The sequence below is a fragment of the Brienomyrus brachyistius genome, chromosome 7 (assembly GCF_023856365.1).
Source record: "Brienomyrus brachyistius isolate T26 chromosome 7, BBRACH_0.4, whole genome shotgun sequence".
In the NCBI taxonomy this organism is placed as follows: Eukaryota; Metazoa; Chordata; class Actinopteri; order Osteoglossiformes; family Mormyridae; genus Brienomyrus; species Brienomyrus brachyistius.
The window spans coordinates 18,883,909-18,903,281 of NC_064539.1; the positions used below are offsets into that span (position 1 = coordinate 18,883,909).

General features: G+C 37.2%; 3 protein-coding genes across 13 annotated transcripts in view; 1 reads left to right on the plus strand and 2 right to left on the minus strand.

Annotated features, from left to right (window-relative positions):
* Window positions 1–8,318, minus strand: part of shc3 (SHC (Src homology 2 domain containing) transforming protein 3) — a 32,243-nt gene extending 23,925 nt beyond the window's left edge. For both annotated transcript variants that reach the window (XM_049019729.1, XM_049019727.1), the window contains exons 1-2: window positions 8,276–8,318; window positions 7,270–7,417 (exon numbers count right to left, since the gene is read on the minus strand). In XM_049019729.1, coding sequence (XP_048875686.1) covers window positions 7,270–7,326 — 57 coding nt within the window. In that variant the 5' untranslated portion in view covers window positions 7,327–7,417; window positions 8,276–8,318. The remainder of the gene's footprint in view (window positions 1–7,269; window positions 7,418–8,275) is intronic.
* bxdc2 (brix domain containing 2) overlaps window positions 1–19,373 on the plus strand; it is a 277,175-nt gene that overhangs the window by 213,870 nt on the left and 43,932 nt on the right. The gene's annotated exons all lie outside the window — the stretch shown is intronic.
* Window positions 12,438–19,373, minus strand: part of sema4d (sema domain, immunoglobulin domain (Ig), transmembrane domain (TM) and short cytoplasmic domain, (semaphorin) 4D) — a 37,004-nt gene continuing 30,068 nt past the window's right edge. For 7 of the 9 annotated variants that reach the window (XM_049019714.1, XM_049019718.1, XM_049019720.1 and 4 more), the window contains one exon: window positions 16,460–18,951. In XM_049019714.1, the coding sequence (XP_048875671.1) occupies window positions 17,984–18,951 (968 nt within the window). In that variant the 3' untranslated portion in view covers window positions 16,460–17,983. Of the gene's footprint in view, window positions 13,278–13,754; window positions 13,847–14,031; window positions 14,245–15,915; window positions 16,252–16,419; window positions 18,952–19,373 lie in introns of those variants that run through there. The other 2 variants (XM_049019721.1, XM_049019722.1) reach the window with 2 other exon arrangements.

Here is a 19,373-nt window from a genome sequence, read left to right on the forward strand (position 1 = left end):
AACTAGATTAATGGCTAACTAGGCTAACAGAAAAATATATAATATGCCAAGCATATCAGAAAAATATAAATATATATCTCTTGGTGCGGGTAATAATCAAGTACATAGTTCAGAGCTTTCAGGTTAACGCTTTCTCTGACCCCATCTAAGTAAAACAGAAGCACTGAACTAAAATCACATAAATTAGCAATAGAAACGATATTAATCACATTTACTGTAAATTCAGCAGTGACGAGTCAATATCAGCTGATTACAGATAAAGGAAATATATTCATATACATAATTCCAACAAAGACATTACGTCAATTGTCCTAATGGTAGCAGATCTAGAAAATCCTCATTGAAAAGGCTATACGTTTTACAGTATTGTAAGCAGTCTCAAATCACTGTCTTTAAACAAATAAAGAATAGCAAAACAGCATAATCCTCCCTTAAATTTTACAGCTCTCAATTTGTTATCATTCTGCACCAAAAAGAATACAAAAATGCTCTAACCTTACTGATGCAGATGTGTTCTTTAAATATTGCCAACCTAATTTATATTCTGTCTGGAAATACGGTACTGAACACACAATTAAAAATATCTAACAAAATATACACAGAAAAAAATGAGTGCTACCACGAGCTTATAATAAACGTACATTATCAGAAAACATACAAATGCCTAAAACAGCCTATATAAAGAGCAAAGCCATTCATAAAACATGTCCAGGCGGCTATGTATCAGATGATTGACACTCATTCATAAGCCTTCTCTCATCCTGTTACAGATTTCGCACTGCAGTCCCTCTCAATATCTTGTTAAAAACTGCCTTCCTGTCTGGCAAATACAGGAGGAAAAAAACACGCTTGTTCTTTCCTTGAATATGAAAGCAAACACAAACCGATGTATGAAAGCTCCCTGCTCAGGTCAAGCTGGTGGAAAAAGGAAGAAAAGATGATAAAAAAAGACAAATCAAATGATATTTTTGTTTTATGTGAATGAAATTGCAGGCTTGCATACCAATGTTTCTGTGAATGAAGCGAGGCCTCTCTGCCTCTGCAAGGCAATCCTTTGGGATCGAATGGTCGTATCCAATAAGAAAAGAGCTGGATGAGTCATTCAGGGAAGGTTAGAATAGTGGAAGATTCCATTCCTTTTGCAGGTGCCATTTTTTTTTAACACAATGCTTTCAAATATATTTCAGCACTCAGCTACCTATACATTTAGCATGTATTCTCTTTTTATTCAATATAAATAATTTTAAAAATGCTTCGTTGTTTTGATTCATTTTAACACATTTTTATTTCTCCCTCCTCTCATTCACTTTAAATGCAGGTCATAGGAACATACAGCCTTTTTTTCTTCATGAATGTACTGTCTGTCAGTAATCTGAGATAAATTAGCTTAATTGTCTATACCATTAAGGATGTGCATTTCTATTTCTTATACATGTAAAAATATACATTACATAACTACATATTGTCACAAACTGTGGAACAAACATGTTTCAGTTTAATAATTATTTTTAATTACCCATAATTCTTTAGGCTTCATTCCTAGTCAGGCAGATCAATACCTTATAACTATTTATTGACATAATAATATAAATTTCCATTTTACAATTGGAAGACTTAACTTGCATTACTCATATAAATATAATGCTAGAAAAATAAACACATAAAGCTACCAATGCTGCGCCATCATTAATAAGCCGCTACAGATATGTAAAAATATGTATCGTAATAATGTTTTTGTTCAAAATAGTAGCTTTGTAGAGCTAGCTTTATAGAGGAGGAAATTCCTAAGATAGTATGTGTTATATATAAGAAGGTATCCCATACATACATCCCATAGAAACCATTTTGAAAAATGCTGTTTCACCCAAAAATCCAAAATAATTTTCTAAATAAGCCCTAAATACATGTATTATTAAGTATATTTACTGATTGGGGGAGAGTGGAGTTGCACAGGTCTATAATGTAACTCCAGAATCAACACTGTATCATAAAATAGACATTATTGTTTGTACCAATATGGCTGGCAGGATGATCCATCCATCCATCTCTCAAATGATTATCAATTACAAGGTCAAGGGGGGACAATTATAAATTACAAAGTCACGAAGCCTATTTCAGGCTTAGGGGATTATTATGACATGGAAATAACGGACTGGTTATATCCCACAAAACAACATGTTCTAGCCAGCAGTGATCAAGAGTAAAGTTTACACCTCCTTTGGACACCAAAACTTCATTACTCTTATGACTTTACAGCCAAGGCAAACAGTCAGCCACCCTTACTAGGTGTAAAACAGTACAGTGTACATTATAACAAATATTAGCAAAAATTGACCACAACCCCAGACTAGAGAAGGCATTCTGCTTTTAATGCATCAACAGCACCACTGCTGTCAGTCTCACTGACGTTTCTCAGACAGCAACCACCCAAGGATGGCATGAAAAGTAACTGCTTTCCATTATTTAATAGCACTATTCTGCAATGGCAAATGTTATTTACTGTATGTTCCACAGCAGGTGGTGCAATGCACCTGCCATGAAGTTAGAGGGAAAGTGTTGACTGGTGCTTCATCAAGGTTATTTAAGCCAGGATATTTATACCTTCAGATAATGTAGCATGAATACAGCTTTTTGCACAAGTATATAATAAAACTACAGAATCAACACAATAACATAGATGCTATTGTTTATGCCATCATATGTGTTGATTCACTACCAGAAATGACTTTACAAATTGCAGGCTACTTTGCTATACTAGCTGAATCAATATAGAAGTGAAGTGTTTCGCATTCTTGTGTTTGACAGCAAAGCAAAATTTAATTCAGGGACCACAAAATCAAGAGATATTACTCAGAAAATTACTCCGTTTATCACACCATGATTAGTCCTTCTCTGTAGTCGAAGATACTGGCTTAGAGTGATAACACAACTCTAAGTAACAATACTTTGTTTTAAAATGTGTAGCTGAATGCAAATACAGTACAAGATTTTGAGTTTATTTGTATTCCAAGTGTTGCTAGTTGTCACTATAAAACAGAACAACGACACCATAGCAGGTTTTTTTGTTTCATCATTAAGTAACACAAATAGTTATTTGATATATGTAACTGAAAAAGGCAATTAAAGTTATAAATATATAAGATATATGGAGTTATAAAATATAGTACTCCAACTGACTATCAATATTAGCCAGAAATTTTCTTATCAGTGTATTACTACTAATATAGGTAATATTTTACAAATAGAACAGAAAACAGACTAATAAAAACAGGCACACACAAAAATGGTTTTTAGTCCAAAGTGAAAAAAGACAGCATTTATTGTTTAAAAAAAGTACTACAAAGCCCAGAGAGTTCATCTACATAATCGTGACTAGTATCTGTCAAGCTCTCTCCAGTGATAGTTAATTAAGGCAGCGGGAAGTGCTGAAGACTGGGTGTAGTGTAAGTAGGTGTGGGGAGCATTTCTTTCAGCCAATCACTGAACAAAGACGACAATTCCTGCAATCTTGCTCGCTCACTACAACGTGACTTGCACCATAATAGATACTTTCAGCATCCATTGACAGGGAAAACGAGAGGTTCAGGCAAGGGCTGGTAAGTATTAATGGAGTTACTAAAAACAAGCCTTGACCAGAAAACCATGAGTAGCGACGTTGTAAATATCACACTGCCACTGTCCATAAATGTGAGCAGTATGCATATATGGCAAAATAAATAATGTGTAATTTTTTAGATATTTGGAGCACATACTTTTTAGCTTTCAGTTAAATGATTCCCAAATGGGACTTTGGCATGGACTAGTATAGCAAATGTCATTATATTTATCATTCTATCCATTATACATAATTTTTACAATTTAAATACATAAAAGGATCAAAAATAGTAAAATACAGTGAAGAATTATTGCTGTGTACAGGATGCAATGATTAAAATGTTTATATCTTAGTACTACATCTGTTACTTGTAGAATGGTTCATTTATTTTTCAATAGTTATATATACACATATTAATGCACACCCGCAAGACTGAAAGGAGAGGCATATTGCCCAGCACCAGGTCCAGCAAAGCAAAGGTGGCTGAATGGTCTGTATGAGGTGTTTATAAAGCAGCCTGTGAAGAGGCCATGGCCAAATTAAACCTTCAGTCGTAACTCGTTAATATTCTCAATACAGCTGTATGGTAAGACTGTACAGCTATACAGTTCTGCCAAGATCGTTTATGGTAATTTAAACTCAGGCTTTGTTTTTAGATAATGCTCCATTGCTATCAGATTATCATTAAAGGTTGTGTCAGTAACCATGGGAATCAGTCACTCAGCTCACTGTCACTGAAAAAACTTATCAGCGTTCAAAATATTCTATTTCTGGTCCATTGTGTCTTTTGAATTTTGTTCAAATTGTGCAATTCTTGTAGCAAGTACCTCACAAAATAGCTACAATGCATTGCAAAATGTATTTGTGAAAAGCAGATATAGATATGGCATGATGATGGAGACATACATGCTAGATGTCCACTCACCCCTATTTAAATTGCTTCACTTTTAAAGGTGAATTATAAAAAAATGAATTATAAAAAAAATATATATCACATATATGACAATGAAACTGATGTCATTAGTGAAAGAATAAATTGATTTTAAATTAGCTGTGGTGAAAGAGCTTTATAATTCACTATTGAAATTTCTCACTTCCAAATAACCATTACACCTATATAGACAGTACATATAAATATAAAGAGTAATAGACAGCAGGGTAAATTGTAAGAAATGTACATAGGTGCTATAACCCTGAAAATACTGTGCAGCCAACATTGATCTACTTGTGGATGGTTTGTGTTTTGACTGCAATTGGTAGCACTGTCAACAACAAGCCAGTATGGAAATAATAATAAATCTAATAAAACATTATATATTTCATTGACATTTATCCTGTTCAGGAATCTCAGGAAAATGATTTAATGTTTCGATTCCAAAAGTAGTAAATCTCTAATGACTGGACAAAGAAATGAGATAAATCAGGGCAGGAAGATCATTCCCAAAAGGCACCTTTATGGTTACCATAGTTTCAAATACAGCATAGCAACAAGAATGAGGTGAGGGGGCTGGCTTAAGAGATTGACAGTCTAAACCAGGCAAATATCTTTCATGGTTGAAAGACACACTGGAAGCATCCAGATGTAACATGTCATGTCTAGGTATGTGCTTTTACCTGATTTATCTACGTAATGCACTGGGAAACTACCATTCGGTAATAGCCTAATAGGCTACTGCTGATAGACGTTTTAGTCATGCAAAACCTTAAGAAACCTATGATCACTGACTATTAAAGTTTATTGCAAAATCCTTCATTTATCTCCATTCCTGTTTGAATTTTTATGATCACTGTAGCCCTGCTTCCAAAAAAAAACTATTCTAAAAATCACAATACTGCTTCTTTCATAAAACAAATCACACTCTTGGTAATTTCATAACACATAACCCCTATAATCTCTCCTGCCCACACAATGCATATGAATATCATGGGCAGAAATAGAAAACTCATTTTGATGCAAATTATAAAACAAGAAAAATTTAGGAAATCAATCAGTTCTTGATGCAAATGTACTTCACATCTTAGTATATATTAGTTCTCAGTTATTAGAGTAATTTGTCTTTATTTTCAAATAAGGCATTATGTTCTCATTGTCATCTGTTACAAAATGCATCACTAATAATGGACTGAAATGGAATAATGGAATGAAGATATTTGGTTGTTCGATATATGAAACTGTAATAGCATTATTGCCAAATAGCAATAATGTTTTATTTTCAAATCACTTCTGAAATGTTCAATTTAAAAAAAAAAACACAGTAAATGATTTACTTATCAGTGGATAAATGGGTTAACATTTACCCATTTTACATACTATATGTTAATTTTATTTCGTTAAAAAATATAAATTAGTATTATTCTTGAGATTAAATTAGTTTATAATTTTTTTTTCAGAGCAACAATGCACTTTGTCTCTACAATACACTGAAAAGCATGGCAATTATTTAAACTTTTACAAAGGTATAAGAAATAACGACGCAACATGGATAACGTACCATGACCAGTAGATGGCGCACAGTCGTAAGCAATGGATGTGTGTCTGGGACAACTATACTACATTTTATGCTGATTGTAGCATTATATTTGTAACAGGACTAAAGGAAAAATTTCTATGGATCAAACGCATGTGATTTTGTGCGTGCAGTGTCATTCCAGTGAGTAGACTAGAACTGGACAAATGCGCTCTGCCTAAGATCTGTTCTTTGCCATTTGAGATGCGGTTACCTAACCCAGTGTAATTTGTTGGCCAGTGGTTTACCCACAGGACTGCTCCAACACATTGGATCCATCAAGGCGTTTAAGTCCATATAATATTTTCGAAGGCATGACAATCCCAACCTCAGGAGAATTATGACCCAGCATCAACTTCAACCAGCTTCAACAAAAAAAAAGTAACGAACAGTAGCCTTACTGTCCAAACACGTCATCACATTGTATGTCTATTCTCACCTCACTTCTGACATCTGCAGTGCAATAAACAATAAACTCATATCTACAGTTACACATTTATTGTTCCACAATAAAATAAGGCTATTTACAAAACAACACACACTTTAAACCTTTAATCAACTTTGGGCAGGTTAGAAAAGGAACCTCATCTCTCATGACAGCCCTCCCGACAGAATGACACCAGCCATTTCAACATTTAAGGCAGTTGATATTACTTTGCCTATAACTGCCAGACTGAGGCAAAAGCCTGAATGGGAGAACTGGAGATTATAGAGGATTTTAGAGTTGATGGTCATAATGAGAGGAGTTCTGAAACCACACCAGACACTGTAACACCTTTACAGTTATCCAAATGTAACTGGCTCCTAGAAACAGCTCAAACAGCACAAACCCCAATATCCAGAAACCATTTCTATTATTTCTTAGGTAGAAAATCGAAGGTTCATCCAAGAAACCCCAATTAATCTCCCCAAAATATCCCTAGCATTCAACCAATTTCAGTCACAATAAAGAGCATTTTAAACATAAATTACTAATTATCAAACAGTTAAAGAGGTAGCATCTGTGTATGCAAAGTCTTTTTTGCAGTACCTTAGCAATAGCAATGGACATTTAATAGTCATATAAAAGAAATGAGAAATTAAAACAATGTAAAATAGGAAAAAGGAAAAAAAATGTAGCTACTGAAATGGGGTGTCACAGTAATGATTTGTTACTGGGCTACTTACCAAATGAGCAGAGATGAAAGGTTTGTGTGAATGGAAGATGAATGACTCAGTTGTCATTCTCGACGGTGGGCATGACTCTTTGTTGTCTCCAATTTCTTGCAACTCTTTGGCAGGGATGAGGGTATGGGAGATTGTTCTAGTGGAAGACCTGATGACAAAATGACAGGCACAGGGCTGTTAGTGCTGTACTCAAGAACATTTTTAACATTTTTTTCTGGTGTACCACAGCTGTGCTCAGATGGCTGTCACTGCGAGTTTTTTTCACTTGGATATCCAAACACCGGAAGCTTTAATACTGGAGTATAGGTGTACTACACTTGGAGTAAACCACACTCAGAAGTCCAAGAAACCCTTGATACAGTGTGATATAAGTAAAGACAACCATGCCAAACATCCATAGGTACCAGGATGAGAGCAGCCAGCAATAGCCATACATCGCTATTCCTCTTCGGGCTTCACCAATGATTTTAGCGCCTAAACCACATGGATTCCGAGGGGTCTCCATTGATTATTAACAATTGAATAACAAAAAGGAGAGTTTAAATAGTTCAACTCACATCAGTTCAGTTTTAGTTTTTGGATATATTTTGTCGGCCAGCAATTCAAGTTATTATTATTATTTACTGGATATTGTGTAACTGAATCCACTGCACAATAGATGAGACAATGAGCGGTGCCACTATTCATTATGTTAATATTGTTTGTATTTCAGACATAAAATGCTGCACGGCAGCTACTTGCATTAATACGGTCTTTAACTTACTACGCAGAAGATAAAGTGGAGTTTACTCAGCGTTTTATAAAGCATGGTAAAGTAAGATACAGTATATTCAGCAAACGAGCCCACTACATCGGATAAATCAGATTATGTATGATTCTGTGTGGTACGTTTAAAGCCCTTGCGACCCATCGTTAAAACACATGATGTCGCAGAACCGGCCGGACCCAAATTTCATGTTTAATAAAATACATTTAATCTTATAAACTGATTAATTTGCATAGCTACCTCAGCTCGCACGGGAACGGCGTCGATATACGTGCTGCCGTTTCAAAATTTGGGTCACGTGGTCACATTTGTCCAATCAGAGGCGTACAATTCGCATCGCTAATTCAAAATTAGCTCGATAAACGCTAGGTCGTCTACATACTTTTAATTTCTATGTAAATATAAACTTTCCGAGAGGGAAAATATAGTGATAGCATCAGTGATAAAACAAAAAAATGTCTCACAAACAAATGTACTGGTGAACATTATGAACACATCGTTAGCTAAATTACGTTTATCGTTATCTTTTCACTATTATCTTAGCAAACATGAATTATATTATTTTTATACTTACCAAATATAATGTTGTTTGTTTTATTACAATAAACAACTTACATTATAGGCACACCTATTATAAGTATTTTGTGGGCATTTGCTAAATAGGATAAAGATTTTTTGTTTTTAGGCGTGTCTGAAGTCTCGTAAATGAGTTTTCGAGACATTGAGTTCACCTTTTCAGCTAAATATTACTTGCAGAAACAATACTGCTTCTGTAGTTCATTATCTCACTTCGTTACCGAACCACTGAACACGAAAGATTGCTGGTAAAACAACTGATGATAGGTCGTTTTCCCAAAATCGTTCTTAAATACTGTATATATAATAATTCTTGCTTAGACACATTATGCGGTCACGCGCACCAGCAGACCAGCAGATGTCGGAATATGAGAGGTGTCGTACTGCAGAGAATCGGATGGGGGCGCTATCCACGAACCCAGGCTTCCTCATATGGTTAACTTGCATTGTAATTAACCTCACATTGTCATGTCTTGCAATGTAGAAAGTGCTTTATGACGTTATTATACTAATTATCATGATCAACTGTCACGTATCTGGATGGCACGCTTTTAGACTCACGCTCATGCAAGATATTTTACGGCAAATTTATATTATTCCATTATAATCTAAAGCGTTGGAGCAGTTTGCAAACCCTACAGACTATTTACAAGGTAATAGAACTGTTACATGCATGTAAATACTTGTGCATATGTGTGTAAACTTGTATCGAATTGAAAAACTCACGTTAGCCAACTGAGCAAAGTTACCAATCCTGCATTTATGAATGATTTTATTATGTTGATAAAAAAAATCTAAATGCCTTGTTAAATATAATTGGGTTAATCTTGTTTTCGGTAGTATTAAGTATTTTTGTATCCCTGTGTGCAAAGCTAGATCTCTTTCTGAATAAATTCAAGTAAGGTGAATTCAAGTAACAAACTTAAGTAAACTGTAATTCGATTAGACTAATAAACAAGTAAATCACCCTAATAAAAACAGAACATAGCTGTCCAGTTCACCCTATTATATTACAACGTTTGGCACAAGAGGGTGCCATAATATACACTGAATAAGGCGAAAGATTTTTTATGTTATAAAAATGGTACAGGCATCCTGTTGCGGGCGTACCCCAGACTTTCCCTGTGCAGTCTGGGATAGGTTCCAAGCCCCTCTGTAACCCTGAACAGTATAAGCAGTAATAAGATGGGTGGATCCAAATGGTATAATTTTCCAAAACTTTCAGGTGTATTATTCCTAAATCTATGTGGATAAAATTTCACACATTTCAGTCTTTGTGCTTTAAAGACATTTATCCACCATTCATCTTTAGTGTGGAAAAGCTTGCAGGAACCCCCAAACTTCAAAGAGAAGAGGATTACCCACTCCATGCACGACTGTATTTTGGCTACAGACCTAAACAGATTCTATACTAGACTTGACATGCACCCTTTCCAGGACCTTGAAACTGTCTAGAAGTAGTGGATCTACTTCCAGTTGTAGCTGAAATTCAACCTTTCACTAACTAGGATGGGAGAGTTCCATATAGCCATCATTCCAAGATCCATTCTCATGATTCGGATCTGGGTTTAATTAGAAGATATCTTTGATACAGTGGCACGGTGAGGTGGTTCTGAGGCTAGGGAGGTTGCTGGTTCAAATCCCATGAATGCCCAGAGTGATTCTACTGCACTGGACCCTTGAGCAAGGCCCTTAACCTGCAGTTGCTTCCTCCTGGGTATGACATTAAGCTACATCCAGCCCTACAAGCAGGATCGGCTCTGCAGCCACTGGAAAAAAATCTCACACTGGTCCATTTGGACTGGTGTGGTGCTGAGGTATCACCCGCCACATGGCTACACTCAGGTTCTCATCCCCGAGGAGGTTTGTTGTGTGGTAGGTGTGGCAACCAGTGCATGCTGCTTACCTCTCTCTCCTCTCCTCTTTGATACCATTGTTGAACATAATAATATGATGTGGAACAATTGATTATTGTTTTTCACCAACATTTCCCAGCAAATGAAAGGCATGCTGGGGCACATGGTGGGGTGGTGCCTCACCCCTCACTGCCCCCTCCCCCTGTACTGTGTGTACAACCAATTTGATGAGAAACAGTTCAAGTGCCAAAACTGGTATAAAACTAGAGTCACCTTGAATTTTGAGATGGCGGTTGTAGAGGTTCCTCCAACTGGGATTCTGATTTCAGGGGCCTTTCCAGTTGAAAATTCCAAATAGGAACTAGGAAACTTCAACTTCCCAGTTCAAATGGAACACAGCATTAGTGATGAACTAAGTCAGTTTATCCATCTCCCAGTATCTCTCCAGGGTTGGGGGTTCCAAACCCATCTCCTGTCTGTGGAGTTTGCTGGCTCTCCCTGTGTAGCCCCTATCCACCTCTGTATAGTTCTGGTCCAGAAAATAAATATCCAGACCCTCTGGGTATCCTGGTCTCCTTCCACAATCCAAAGACATACACTTACATGGATGGATGAATGTATGTTACATTTATATCACTTTTCAAGACACCCAAAGCACTTTTACGGAATCAATGGGGAGCCACTTCAACCACCACTGGGTAGCTCCCATCTGGACGATGTGACGGCAGCCTTTCTGCACCAGTACACTCACCACACAGCTATGGTGGTGAAGGGGGAGGAGAGAATTCACCAGTTAGATATAGGGGAAGATTAGGGGGGGCAGATCTGACAGGGCCACAGTGGGCAATTTTAGCCATGAGATCTGGGTACCACCCCTGCTCTTTCAAAATATGCCTCTAAATTGCCCACAGCATGCAATAGTGTGTGTGTGCATCTTTGTTACCTTTAACCATGCCCTATACAGCCTGCGGTAGACTCCATGTCCCCAGATCCTGGTCAGGGTAAATAGTTAGAACACAGACGGATTTAAAAGATGGACAAAAAGCAGACTTCTTATTAAATCGCTTTTCACTAAATATCTGTGTTTATATATGTTTTATACATATCCATATATGCACAACACTCCATGCTAGCACAGTATTTGCACATCATTAATAACAATTCAAATATCTTTTGCAGTGAGATTGTGTGCAACTTTTTTAGGGCAATTTGTGCTGTTAGCTCACCTATTAAAAAGTATTTTAACATTTATGATGTTCTATTACCTTTTATAACAACATTGTACTTTGGCTATATATATAATATATACATATATATATACATATACATATACATATATACATATACATATATATATATATATATATATATATATATATATATAAAATGCAAACTCGCGTGTATTATGTATGTAACAAGTCTTTTAAATACTACAGCTGAATAACAAGCATTCCTATTTGTAACCCTAATTATCAGTACCCGCCCCTCAGTTTTCAATACATGTGCATGCATTATCTCTGCAGATTCCACACGCAAGTTGCGCATAAATAAATATGTAAAATTTCACACTAGTTTAAACAACGTTAACTTTTAAAGAGCTTTCGTTTCAATGTCATCTTTAGAGCGTTCTTTCAAAAGCAAAATGCTGTTTCTAATACAAAAGTCTGATAAAAATATTCCATTATACAAAGTGTCAATGGTACACTGTCCATTGAAAGATTTCATATATATATATATATATATATATATATTTTTTTTTTTTTTTTTTTTTTTTTCATTCATATTCAAGTGTTGTTTACTGGTAAATAGCAATCAATATTAACAAATAGTAGAAACACTGTAAATCTTTTCCCTTAAGGCAGCAGAAGTTTCAAGGACTATGAATGAACTTTCCTGATTTCAGGAATTTCCCATAAAATGAAATGCATTTCATTGAAATAGTATTCATTAACAGCACTTTAAAGTCAACCTGAGGTATAAATTTAACGTAATTTATTGTCAGCATCTATTTCCTTATTACCCCAAATGAGGTGATTTTTAATCGGACCTACTTCTCTTAAACATTTTGTAATTCATATTAAAATGCAGCAATGTATTTCAGAAAAATGACCAATATGTAGACAATGTCATCATAAATGCACAATATATAAAAATCATGCATTTATAGTCATATTTCAAGTACTTACACGAATGGATTGATTTCTATTGTTTCACATTAAGATATTCTTCACTATTGTCCAAATACACATTATCACATTATCTCCATTTCTATTGAAGAAAAACCAGTATTTGAATGTGTCTTTGCAATTAATAGTGACATTTCAAAATGTAATTATTCTGCATAAACGTTATAAATAAAAAATTGTAATTAAAGACAAAATGTAAAACCTACCAATAATACTAAATCATTAAAATCTCTTTATCAACTGCTATGGTTCTTATTTAACTGAAAATGCTACATGTGTCATCAGTAAATGTTAAAGCAGTATGTACTCACTATAAATTGCATAAACCCTTTCATTCAGTAAAACATTTCCTTACATTTATCAAAATGGACTTTCCTGGCATTTTTTTTTTTTAAAAACCATCTGCAGTATGACCGAAGATACAGGAAAGCCTGTGTGAGCAGTGCAGCCGGCTGTGGCGTCTAGATTATGGTGTCTCTCCATCCTCGTTTCAGTTGGATCTTGGACCAGCAGAATCATCCAAGTGACCATCAGAGTAGGTTCACCTCTGGCCGACACAGGTTGACATGCCATCGCAATGACACGGTGTCCAGTTCAGAGAACGCCATCTTCTGAACAGCTTTCCTGAAGAAGCAGAACATACGACATACGACATAAATTCACCTTATTTCGTTCAAAACTGTAGAACAACTTGGAAAATCATATAAACGTGAGTTTTTTTTTTTTAACACCATAATACCATCTTCCTGGTATGAAACATGTTGGGCTTGGCTATAGTTGGTAGATAGAGAACTTCAACAATCAAGAACCAAAATCTGTTCTAAAAAACAACAGATACAACCACAAGGTAGCTTAACTGAGATAGAATGCAATGTTTAAAATACTGATGTAATTTGGATTTTCACTTAAAGCATGTAAAATAAACAATGCTAACTAAAGGTTGCTATGAGGAAAATGTTCTCTCTGGACTAAATCTCAGCAAATTTCATCAGTCACATATGCGTAAACAGAACAGAGCCATGCATGTGAAGGTCTTTTAGGAGCTTATTCAGAGTGGCAAAGGGAAAAAAAGCAGACTTTGGGGAATGCAACGGAGCATACCCAAGTTCTCTTCCAGCTCTGCAACAGCTTTTCATGGTGGGCAAGCGCACTTTTCCATTGGGTCAGGGAATTAGCTGGACCACTGTCCTCATCTATTAATAAAACGGAAACAAGAAAAAAAAAACCAACAGACAGTTCTGAAGTTTTGAACTGCTAGGCATGACTGGCCATTATGCGAGTCTTTGCAGAACTTGGCCTAGATTTGGCACAGAAAACAGTTCCTAATTTTCATATGTTTGATATGATACAAATAAATTCAAATAAAGAGTCAGCCTACCTCCGCTGCTGAGGCTGATGACAGTTTTAGAGGTTTCATTCCCTACATGGGATGTGGCAGTGCACTGGAACTCGGAGTCCTTTTCCAGCACCCCCTGCCTTAGCCAGCTGCTCAGGAAAACGCCCCACTGTGTCACACTGTGCCTGTACTCTTTGACAGGTGCTTCCAGCCTCTGCCCGTTCACCTGCCAGTGAATGTGAAGATCACTCGGACCTGGAGAATAAACAGCGCTTAAAAATAGGACTGATGCTTAATTTCATATATCCTTTGCTGCATATCCAGTATAGGGTTGCAGTGAGCCTATCCCAGGAAGTCAGGCCACGTACACACACAAACACACAAACATTTAACAAGTTAGAGACAGCAATCCAGATTAGTTTGAAGCTGCTAGCTGGTCTAAGTAGTCGCTCGCAATTTTATAGTCTGACACTTGTATTGTTATACTTTTCATTTTATAGAAACTATACAGACTAGCTTGTGAATTCTGATTTTAAGTAGCTCTTATCGAAGGCAAGTAATTTCACTGAAGAACCATTGCCTACTGCAAGTCGGCCTGAAGTATCAGTGAGTACTGAAAACGTAAACTTGTACTATTTAAAAAAAAAAAAAGATATTCCTTTTGACTTTCATTTATGTTCCAGCTCACACACATTTTACACACAGTACTTCCTGACAAGCTGAGTCCAAGTCTTATTCAGTTCATCCAGCAAACAAGGACCTTCTAGTTCTCATGCCCCATCGAAGTATGTAATGTGAGAATTGTGTGAATGTACTGAAAGAACACCCAGACCTAAACCAATCACCTGATACAGCCAGTCACTACTTGTGCGTCACTACCAACACCTATCAGCATTTATTCCATCTTTAATGTAGAACAAGAAAAAAAATTAAACAAGACTTCAAGTTACATTTTATTTTAACTAGCTTGCTAGTCAAAGCACCAATAAAGTGCATTTAAAATTACATGTATTTTGCTAGTTATGTTGTATAACGGAAAAAAAAATCATTTCACAGTGCAAGCAGGCACAAGATATGTGAACTCAGTGAAAAATAAACTAAGACAATATGCAGTTTGTCTTACTGGACAGTTGGTTTGTATTTGTTCAAGAAATTCTAGGATATGATTATAGCAAAGAAAATGCAAACAATGTGTAAACCTGCTCTGAGAAAAATACAACATAGAATTAATCTTTTAAGAGTCTCAGAACACGTCGTGTAACAGTGGCTCTTGGAGTGTTTGTGGTCCCTTTCCCCAAAAAAAAAGCACCTTCCCCTCTCTTTTGGTCTATTAAATGAAACCTTCTGAGATTCACCACCTATAAAAACTCATTTTACTAGCGGCAATAGTCACTTTACTCTAAAGCCCAAGGTTGCAATAGCGGCTTGAGTCGCACACAAGGGAGAGGGAGAGATTCTATGCAAATTTCTAAATATACACACCTTTTACACAGAGGAGATTAATTGTTGAATATATATGAATATATATGATAATGTAAGAACATTTCAGTTCACAGATTCCAAATGTGTATTCGAAAATGTAATAATTTGTGGATTTTTTTTTTCTACCTAAAATGGACATAATTAAATGATTCTTATTTTAAGAACCAAAATTAAAATGTGTAAAGAGGCATCTCACCCACATTTCTCATTTTAATCAATAGTGGAAAACGTATTAATTTGTGATTTTACATTTTGAAGCCACATTATATTATAAGCATAACATCGATGAAACATCTGTTGAATTTACAAAACCATTGTCTGCTGTATTGGGGATTTATTGTTAAGCCATCACCTTTCTGCACTGTTTGTGATACTCTTCCTCCTGTGCACTAGTATATCTGATGAAAGGGGGATACTCGGTAAATAAACAATATTTAACACAAATGGAATTACAAAATTTATTTGTCCTACTACCAAAACCAATCCAAAAAATGTTTAAAGATTTATACACATTTTGCAAAATATACAGAACAAATATTTACACTGTACACCACATGCTGTGGTACGATTTGTAGCAGAGTTAACTTTTTATGGGTCAGGCAGGTTGCAAGGAAGAAAGGATTTGACATGTATACTAAAACAACACACACATGTTTTTTTTCATAAAAATATTCCATGCTTTTTCAATTATACTTTCTATGAACCATTAAAATAAAAGTATGGTCTTTTCTTCTGACTTAGTCCGTGTGGAGTTAACTGTTCAGTCTTGTTGCATCCGAACTGGGAAAAAGGATGAAGAACAATGGAGAGCAGAGCACTGCTCACAGGGACAGGCTCATGTTGAGAAACTGAAGACTCCTTAGTGGGAGAGGAGGATAGGGTGGGGTGGCTGGGGGGGGCTGCATGCAAAACAAAGCTGGGCAGAGGGTGTTCACAGACACCACTTACCCAAGGCCAGGCAGAAGAGCAGGAAGGCCTCCTGGGCATGAACCCCAACAGCCTGGTCACTCAGAAGAGGGGGCAGCAACCGCACCCCCGAGGAAGAGGAGGAGGAGGGGAGGGAAGGAAGGTCCTTGGGAGTTGACAGGGATGAGATGTCGACAGGAGAGGGTGATACAAGGGGTGCTGGGAGTGGAGGTGGTGCGGGGGCCAAAATGGGAGAGAAACAGGAAAGTGCACTGAGGACAGAGGTCATGAACTTCACAAGGATGTGAAACAGAAAGGGAAGGAGCGGTGAGTGGAGGACAAGGGGGCTGACGAGGCTGCCTTTCTCAAGCAGAAGGATCAACCCACACACTACACATGAGCAAATGTCCTTCCTTTTACAAGGACAGGATGATCTAAATCAGGGGGAGGCAGCGCAGATCCTGGAGGACCTGCATCCTGCAGGTATTTCTATCCTACCTGATGAACCACACCTGACGTCAGGCAGATAGTAACTCATCAGGTACGATGATAAATACCAGCACTCCAGGATCAGGGTTGCCTACCCTTGATCTTAAACTAAAACTTAAATCATATATTCACTCACATCATTATTGGTCCTTTAAAAAAATGTTCTGGAATGTTAGATCAATACACTGGAACCTCGTGTCGTGGTTAGACAGGTTTGCCCAGTAGTTTGGTTAGACCAATCACGTCCAGCATTTTCTAACAGTAACACGCAAAGGTTATAACAACAGCAAAAAGCATTGTACATGGTTAAGCATTGTGATGCAATGTCTCCAACTCCAAGGCAGTCAATGTGTATGTTACATGTCACTTGGGGGGATTTTGGGCATTTAAATTCCAGATTTCATTTTCACAGGAATAGAAATCTTTTCAGTCACTTTTCTCCAGCATAATACTATATTTCTACACTCATTATTTCTTTATATGTTAAGTCATGCCCTAAATCACCTCAAGAATATGCAAATGCACTTCAGCGGCTCTGAATTAACAGTTTAGTGAATCACAAACAGAAAATAACAGATCAAGTACATCAGATCCCTGAGAATTACAAAAATAAAAACGGAAAAAAATAGCAAGCATTCAGCCTACATAAAAGTCATCTTAAAGTACTGGTCATTCTGAGTACACAGACAGCTTGAAGTAATTCCTTCCCCATACAACAAAACACTACAGAACTTCAATATGGTAAACATCCACCAACTTACCAATTTGGTAAACTATGTTTCCAATTTGGAATAAAAACTGAACTTACTGATAAACAATGTTGGTTTAAAATACGTTTGCCTCGCTGAAAGAAATTAAGTGTTTAGCATACCATTGACATTTAATCAGAAGTGGTGTGAAAACCAATTTAAAGTAGTGAAATATACAGTAAAGTCCTTACCAGGACTCATGAAATTATTTTCTACATGCAGAAATGCATGTAGGTATGTGGCTGTATCTGTAGGTGTGGTGTGTGTGGTGTGTGTGTGTGACAGAGAGAGAGTGAGAGATATTAGGAACCCATATATTAGGTACATTAAAATTTACAACAATTTTTGAAGGGTAATGCAAGTATTTATCAACATGGAGCATCCGCATCAGCATATTCAATGGGCTGGGATTCACAAACAACATCAAAGGGCTTGTCTACAGATAAACCCTCATCTGTACACTCTGGCAAGAGTGTGTTGCCATTACTGCAGTCTGGCTCCGTTTCATAGCCTGTGTCCCTGAGAACCTTCTGCCGAGCTCCATTCTGGTGACACTGCTCCGTGGAGTCCAGCTTCTCCATCACGTGCTCCATCAAGCCTGCCTCGCAGGCTGCGTACTCCGGCTGGGACTTCCTCTTCCCCCCCAGCAGAGCGGCTCGCACCTTCAGGCACGGAGCAGGGAGGAACTGCATGTAACAGTTGTAGCTGACAACGATCAGGAAGAGGAGGAAGAAGAGGAGGAAGAGGAAGAGCAGGGCATTGCCGTTGTCATGCAGTAGGTACTCGGCAGAAGGGTCACGTGGCTCCAGGTCATGGGTTGCCAGGTTTGGAGGACCAGAGCTGGGGAAGAAATGCTTCGGCGAAAACTTAACCGTACTGCTGGGTGAAGGTGTTAGTGATGTGGCAGGCCGCGGTGCCATGATTAAGGTAGTAATGCTGGTTGCAGCGGTGGTTAACGCAGGTCCCGTAAACTCGCCATTACCTTCAGTAGCTGTAGTAGACTTATGGACTGCACTGGAGCTAAAAGTGCCGGAATAGGATGCGTTCGTGAAAGATTCCAAAGTCAAGACGTAGCCCGCGACCAGGCGGGTAAAATTCCGCCCCCCGCCCCACTCTATGGACCAACACTCATAGAGGCCTTGGTCTTCATAAGCCACGCTGTAGATCAACAAGCCGCTCTCGCTCATCAAGAAGAACCTGGAGGCGTCGGTTAACATGCTGCCATTGACCTTCCAAACAGCCTGTCCCAGGTTAGATCTGATGAGGCACGATAACTCTACAGAGCTTCCGGGCTTTACTGAAACGCGATGGTATTCCTCCTTGGAGAGCGTCTTTACTGTGTTCATGAGCGCCAGAAGGTGAAAGAATTGTAGAATGGGGGAGAGAGAAGGAAGTCCCAGTTAATCAGCCAGTCATGTAAGATGTATAAACCCCGCCCCTCCCCCCTTAACCTTCCATCCCACCTGCCACTGTCAAGATACAGATAATATGAATACAATCAACAAGTGAAGATCAAGGCTGGCAAAGCTAATTTAATTTATAAATATTTAAAAAAAAATACAACCAGTACACAAGTGTATAGCTACTGAAACAGCAGGCAAATGAATAAGATATTCTGCATTTTACAAATGCATAAAATCATATTAAAATTACTATATGGGTTTGGAAATTCAATGCATTAATAAGTTGTGTTAATTTTTCAACTTTGTTTATTGTGGTTACAGGCAATAATCAAGTTGTATGACAGGATGTGTATTT